Genomic DNA, 7,788 nt, shown 5'->3' with positions numbered 1-7,788 from the left:
TTCAAAGGAAGTTGGAAGTAAAAAGTTTAAAAATAAGTAATACAATAAGTCTCAGTTTTGTCTGTAGGTCTCAAACCATAAAGCACTTTTTACTTTTCAGTCCAGATGTAACATATAGTGGAGGAGAAAGTACAGATACAAGCTCTCAAATGTAGTGAAGTAAAAGTAAAAAAGTATCCAAATGACAGATACATAGAAATTGTACTTATTTTGTACTTTTACTTTTGCACTTTGTTACCTTCCACCGCTGGTCTTAATGCACCATATGCTCTTGCAATATATTGTGTAGCTGTAGTCTGCCTACCTGACCAGCCAGTACCACACGCTTTGAGAAAACTTTACAAAGACGAGTGGATCTGGAGCCTTAACCTGTCTAACCAATTTCAGGGAACATGATTGACTGGCAGGTTAACCAATCAGAGAAAAGCATGTTTCGCACCAAAAACAAACATGCTTACACATAAAAAAGGAGAAAAATCGTCATAAAAGACTGAGGAAAAAGTGCAGATTTTTACAGAATAATCAACCAAAGCACCAAACTATGACTTATTTCAGATAAAAAAAAGTTATAGTATAATGGTGATGCCTTGACAAAGACCATCCTGCTGGTCGAAACACGTTGGCGTTCCTACATGTAATAAAGGACTTCTAATATATTCATTCGAAGTGCCTCGGGTTTGTACCTTGCCCACTTTCACATTTTTTAGTGAGGGCAACATTCTGCTAAGATTACAAGTTTAACCCTCGTAGAGCACCTGTACTGCTACTTTGTACTTTTTTATGCCCCAGTGAAGCGCTCTGCCTCTTTTCTTCATCTGAAGTTATACATTTTGTTCTGAATGTTAAGATAATTTTCTAGAGGAGATATCTTCTGAATTTGAGAGACGTGATACAAATTAGCAACTGTGGTTGGGTCGACTCAAGGTTGGACGGAGGTTTTTCACCTTCTATGCTTCGGCTCCAGTCCCTTCTGGATTCAAACAGAATGTAGAAGAGCTGGTCAAACTGCAAAAAAGCTTGGCCAGAATGTAAGATATAAACATGTAAAACTATCAGAAAATGTGAAATTATCTGTCCATGTAGCAAGATCATTTTACTTAACATGTTGTCTTAAAATAAACTATCTCTAGACTAGAAATATGCAAGATTAAAAGATGAAAACAAGATGAATAACCTGATTTAAGTTTTGGCCAGATCAGAGAAATTTGCAGTGCAGGTAACTAGTCCGCTGTTTCTGAATGTGGTTTTCAATAGAATATTTTAAACATTACATTTAGTTCTGTCTTTAATTTCTCATAAGCAGCCACACTATGTTAGATCCTAATGAAAGCGTTCCATGTAATCCCATTTTAGCTGTGGTCAGTTGGCTGTACACTGAACAAACAGAGGCATATCTGTGGTCAGGCCGGTTCAGAGCTGCACTAACCCGGGTCAGAGGCTCCGTTGTTGGGACGGACACTGGCTATCCAAGGGTTAACCATGCAGACCTACATAGTTTGTCTATCAAAGTTCGGTTGTAAACTTTAAGGACGTGTACCCGATTTTTTTAGTCCGTGTATTTGGGCAAAATGTGTCTCGCCCCAGTACTGTACAGATACATATTGTAAGCAGCTAAAATAAGTCTGATGTGTTTTGTCTGCATCCAATTAGAAAGCATTTTATTCTCCGATAATCAGGAAGTGCACACTTAGCATGCTAGTTGCTGTTAGTATCACTGGGATGACAAACTCTGCTCCGGTTTCTGAAAGTTCTGAAAAGCTCTCACAAACTGCAAACAACTTAGAATTAAACTAGTTTGGTTTTTCATGTTTTAAGACCATAAAAATCAAGTACAGCTCCTTTAAAAATACCCACATTAGTTTTAGCTATTTTTTATGCACTTGTATGAGGTTGAAAATGACTGAATTGTTGTGTCACTGCCAAAATACAAATAAATTGTTAACAAAAGTATTCACAGTTATCATTAAAAAGTACTGTGAACATACTTTATTCACAAATGCTGATGAGTTCTTAAAGAGGCAGTTTAGGGCTTTAGTGGCCTCTTGTGGTGATGGCATATGAATATGTAAAGTATTGAAAGGATGAACAGGATCTTTCTCTACTAATAGGATTGTCAAAATTATCGAAACATTTGATATTAATCGACACTAAAACTAGTATCTTAACTAGATACTAATTTGAGCAGGTATTGATACTAAAAAATTGCATTCACAGGACAGAAATCAACCTTTCCTGAACAGCTTTAGAAAGATCTTGAGCTGAATCAAAAAGTATAAGAGCAAATAGACTAGTATGCACCCATGGACCACTGTGGAACCAACCTGGACCACTGAGGGAGAACACAGATAAAAGGCCACATGGTTATACAAAAGAAAGTAGTTTAATTTAATGTTGACAATTATAGTCAATTACTGTCACTAAATATAGTGTTGTTCTTGTTTTTTTTTTTTGTTATAACAGTGGTATTGGAATCGGTATTGAGTATTGAGTCTATTCCTTAGTATTGACATTGAGTTTAAAATAATTTGAGTATCTTGACAACATCTATCTATCTACTAATAATCCTAAATAAGAACAGAAAACTTAGAGATAGTGGTTAAGCATCAAGTCCAGGGATCCGCACACAAATACTGCTTTTAAATAGGTTGGTTTTTAATAAAATATTATTTGATGCCACAAACACAGAATGACAGTATACCAAACATTGAGAGACCACACATAATTAGCACTTACATTAGTTTTTACATCATTGTGGAAGCTCTCTTAACCTGCAACAAGAGCAGGACACTGTATGGCAGACTCAAATGGCAGTGAAGGACAATAGAAATGCCTAAACTTCATATTTTAAAACAAAGCTTGAAGTGAGATGAGTCTGTAAGGACATAAACACAGAATCACATACATGACATTTAGTCTTAGGGTTGTACCTAGGCCTGTCACGATAAATACTATATCAACTTATCATTCAGTATATGAAAGCTGGAACAATATTTTTGGGGTCAGAATTTATCGTGTGTTCATTTTCTTTGCACCACTGGGAAATTTTGAGCTATTTTCTGGCTGTACTATAAGATTTAAAGGTGCATTGTGTAACTTTTCTGGTGGAGGGTCCAGCAAATGTTTTTTCTTCATTGAAATGTTATTGCTGTGTCTGGAATGTTTCACAGTATGGCATTAAACCTTTCTACTTTCATGTAGACCAAGTCAGACCAAGTTACAGGTCAGATCTGTGGAGAGGCAACCCCGCTCACAGTCACAATGCCTGTTTTTGTAGGTATTTTTGAGCTATAAAACCCCCTGTAATTGAATAAATGTAAAGTAGAAATGTTTAATGTCATAGTGTGGAACATTCTAAGCAGAAACATGACATATCCATAGAAACAAGCAGGTTACTCATGCAAACTAAGTACTAAAAGTGTCTCATTCTGCTGTTTATTTGTTGCAGTTTGTGATATGTTTGAACAATATTGTAGATTTTGAATATTTGTGGTTTAAATCTGGTCTTGGATTTTCGTGTCAGTGGCATAGATTCGTTTCAGTATTATCGTTTATCGTCTATATTTACCTCAGAAATATATCCCACTTCATAATTTGTTATCGTGACAGGCCTGATTGTAAGAAAATTTGTAAGAAGCAGAGTGTCAAAAGCATTAACTGAAAGGAAATATGAAAAATGACCATTCAAACCAAAGTGCAAAAACAAAAGCTCCAGCAACTGTTAATGATACAGTCAAATATGTAACAATCTCGAATGAGTAGATGAGGCTTTATGGTGCAGATATTGTAGCTGAATGAACAGTAAGGCTGGGTCCTGTTTAGTCAAGTAATGCAACTCAATAACAAAAAAAAACAGATCACAGTATTGTCAATGCCTGAGAAACAAAGATGTATTTCAAATTTTAAACAGCACAGTGCAACTTTTCTGGTGGAGAATCCGCTACCTACTTGTCTCCATGAGGATGTTAGTGCTTTGCCTGGAATGTTTCGTGGTAAAACACTCAACATATCCATCTAAAATTTATTATCACGGGTGTTTCTATTGCTCAAAAATACAATAGTTCCTTCTGTGAATAGGGGGCGCCTCTCCACAGATCTGAATTGTAATGTAGCGTAGTGCTGTAACCTGTTTGTCTCCCTAGTGATAGATAGGTGTAATCTATACTGTGGAATAGGGCTGAACGATTTTAATAAAAAAAAATTTTAAAAAAAAAAGATTTTTCTCACAGATATTGCGATTTCGATTTCATCCATTAAGTTTTAATGCACATGAACATTTGCAAAAATCACAGAAACTTACATCATACCAGAGTCCGATGATTTGATGTTGGACCTTTTGCGCACATTTGTTTACGTTTAACAGAAATGAACCTTAAAACCACACGGCTCATTTGCATAAACTATAAGCACTGAAGAAAAAAAAAACAGCTCGCTCCTTGTGCCCTGATGCGTCAGCTTCTGTCAGACTAAAGGACATGACTCAGTGGAATATGAGTGTTCTTCCTGTGACAGAGGATGTGCTGCTGATGGTGAGTCTGTTCTGTGCTTCTATCGCGTTGGAGATAGTTCATGTGAAACTTTACATGAACAGCAGGTTTAAATCCTAGCCTCCTTGCGTTGTGGTAGTGAATTACTTCGCGGCGCATAGACCTCGACGCAGATCCATAAATAAAAGACGACAGCGACAAGGCGACAGCGGCATTGTGCGTTGAATCGACGTAGAACTAAACTTCGCTCTTAAAATTGGGCTTTAGGAGCACTGCAAAAAAATGCGGCTTCGATACTGCCAAAATTATGTTGTCTGAGGTCGCAATTTTCGGTCCAAAACAATAAGATTGTTCAGCCCTACTGAACAAGCAGGTTCTAGACAAAGCGTTATTTCCATGGAGACAAGCGGGTCATGTACCCTCCACTAGAAATGCTACGCAGTGCAGCTTTAAATGCTTTGAAGTGGATTGAGGTGATCCATGTCGTACAGTTTATGTGGTAACGTCACTGTGCAGATTATTGCTTCACCAAAATGATCACAGTCATAGTCCACAAACATACTAAATTGCACAAACAGCACTAGTGCAATTTCAAATTCAGTTATTTTTTTTCAATAGCTACAAGCTGTAATTTTACCACCTGCTAGACAAAACACTTCACTGTGTGTGCCAGTGGAGAAGACACATGTTAACATACACCAATTATTAGGTTGAATTAGCTAGACACCGCCATACCCACTAATAGTAAGATGTTTTGATTCTGGACAATCTTAAATTTCAAATATTTGCTACTGAGTTAAATTCATTCCAGTCATCAAGTAATAATTAGCTTTGTCATGGTCTAGCTATTGCCTGAACACATAATTCACAAAACATCACATTTCTACTTTTCCGCAAAGACAAAAATAAGTCTAAAACATAAATTGTGACAGCTCGCCTCAGAATGATTCCAGATGCTAGGTAGAATGCTATAGTTGGCTAAAAACTGATGTTGGATTATGGGTGATGACAAGGAATGACTCCAGGCTTACATTCTCAACAAATAGATCTGGAGATGTATTGATGTACGTGCAATGTCTTGAATTCAGATTAAAACGCTACACTTTACGGTTGAGTGTACTGGCCCAGTGAATAGGAACAGAACATTGTGCAGTCCATCTCTGTGCGGTGTGAATAATACTGTTGTTTGTGTTCAGAGGCCGAGGCTGTGCATGAGGGACACGCCGTGGAAGCACAGGGCCAAGAAGCCAGTGCCCAGCAGGTCCCCCAGAGCGGTCAGGTACGGGATGGAGAAGTTATCAGGGTCCAGACTGCGCCTCCACATCATGCGCACGATCAGGTCTGCCACGTACAGGAGGATGCTCACCTGCAAAGAAAAAAAGGACTGATATTTAAAAAAAAAAGGGTATCCCGAAATTACTCTGTGGCACCTAGGCTGTAAAATAGAGCTACATGATTAGAAGACATTAAGACGTCCAACTAGTTTCAGACTTTGCAATTTGATAACTGTGCCAACTCAAATTGTGATTTTGATTGCAATACATTTTGTAGCCTTCGCCGATTTTAAAGAGGACCTATTGTGCTTGTGTCTGTTATATTATAGCTATAATCTATGGCACCCGTGGACTGTTGTACTTTGGACATTTTAAATTGCAATTTGTCATGGATTCTACCTGGATGACTGAGGGATTTTTCACACATCTCTAAGAGGACTTAATAAAAGACACAAGTGCACTGACCACCATAAACGTCATCACAACAAAAAGTCAGCACCTCTGATGGATAGCTGCAGATCCTGCTGGTGAACAGAGGATTTTTTGTTTTCGTCTGTACAAAAATGACAACATGACACTGCTGAATCCTATGTGCATCACCGATTAAGAAAATAAAATTGGGCAAAGAAAGTACAAAGCAGTTGTAGTTGAAAACAGGTGTTGATCACCAATATGGCGTCTTGAATATAAGCGATTAAAAATTACGCAAACATGCATGAATCACTCCAAATACAAATTTATATGAGTAAATGGTAAGAGGAAAGCGTAGCATGGTTAAAAACTCTGAAAAGTCAATTTTTGCATAATAGGCCTGCTTTAAAGGTCACTCTCAGTAACAAATTATCAAATTCTATTTTAAGATCCTCCATTTATCCTTATTATCAGCCATGTATAACAAAGTCTGCACAAACATATTTCAAACCAAAAACATGCCAAAAGTGTTGCTAAATATTGTACTGCCCAGATCTCCAGGTTCACTCCAAAGAATAAACAGTTTGTGAAATGGCAATAATTCATTGAAGAATCTTTTGTTTACAGCTTGTAATGATTCACAGATCTTCTCATATTCCTACAGCTGACTCGTGTTTAAATACTCAGTGGGCGAATGCCACACTTTTAGAACTAATCGTTATCTCACCAGACTGGAGAGACCAGAACCACTGCTATTTAAAACAACTCAACCAGTCACTATTTCTGCAAAAGTGGTCAGAATAAAGCTACAAGCTAAAGGAAGTATGGGATTATGGAGTAAACACTATGATGGCCACGTGTTACGTAAATATGTGCACTTCACTTGTCGTAAAAATATCAAGACAAGCCTCAAAGCGTTTTAAGTCTTCAAACATTTCGTAATGCAAACCAATTACTACTATTATTGTTTTAATTTTATATATATATTATATATATATATTATATATATATATATATATATATATATATATATATATATATATATATATATATATATATATATATTTTTTAATATGTTTATGTGTTAATGTTTTATTTTTCTTACTTCCTAAATTATTTATGATGTCCAGTGTCCTATAATAGATAAATAGAAATAGATATATTGATATATAGTTTATATAATACAAAAACATGATTAATAATCATTTTTTAAAATGCTAATCAATTATAGCAAATTGTGTCATTCAATTTGTAACTATAAGTAAGAAGAAGCAATTGTTTTAATTATATAAACAGTACATTTTGGTGACACCAGTAGGGGTGGGCAAAAATACTGAAATATCAATATATCGTGTTGTTTAAAGTGATGATACAGTATCGATATCGTGGACTGCTGTATCGATATATCGCCAAGAGTATTTTTTGGTATATTTTACAAAATTATTTCATTAAAGTGCTACAATTTTGTTGTTTGTTCAGTGGAAGGAAACTCATTTATGCAACACATTTGACATTTTCACTGTTCTGATGATTAAAGTGTATGTGTTTTATATGAACTTTGCACGAGAAGTGGTTTAAGAAAGACTTTAAGTATGACAACGATGATTTAGCTGTTATTT

General features: G+C 36.1%; 1 protein-coding gene across 5 annotated transcripts in view; it reads right to left on the bottom strand.

Moving 5' to 3' along the window:
* Positions 1 to 2,648: 2,648 nt before the first annotated feature.
* The window catches only part of LOC110157986 (solute carrier family 41 member 3), a 30,444-nt gene continuing 25,304 nt past the window's right edge, over positions 2,649 to 7,788 (bottom strand). For all 5 annotated transcript variants that reach the window (XM_020922401.2, XM_055166496.1, XM_055166494.1 and 2 more), the window contains one exon: positions 2,649 to 5,850. In XM_020922401.2, the coding sequence (XP_020778060.2) occupies positions 5,677 to 5,850 (174 nt within the window). In that variant the 3' untranslated portion in view covers positions 2,649 to 5,676. The remainder of the gene's footprint in view (positions 5,851 to 7,788) is intronic.

This window comes from Boleophthalmus pectinirostris, unplaced genomic scaffold (genome assembly GCF_026225935.1).
Source record: "Boleophthalmus pectinirostris isolate CB_2022bp ecotype Guang Dong unplaced genomic scaffold, ASM2622593v1 HiC_scaffold_8, whole genome shotgun sequence".
Taxonomy (NCBI): domain Eukaryota; kingdom Metazoa; phylum Chordata; class Actinopteri; order Gobiiformes; family Gobiidae; genus Boleophthalmus; species Boleophthalmus pectinirostris.
The sequence above is the reverse complement of the archived record's forward strand: the minus strand, read 5'-3'. Positions and strand labels throughout refer to the sequence as shown.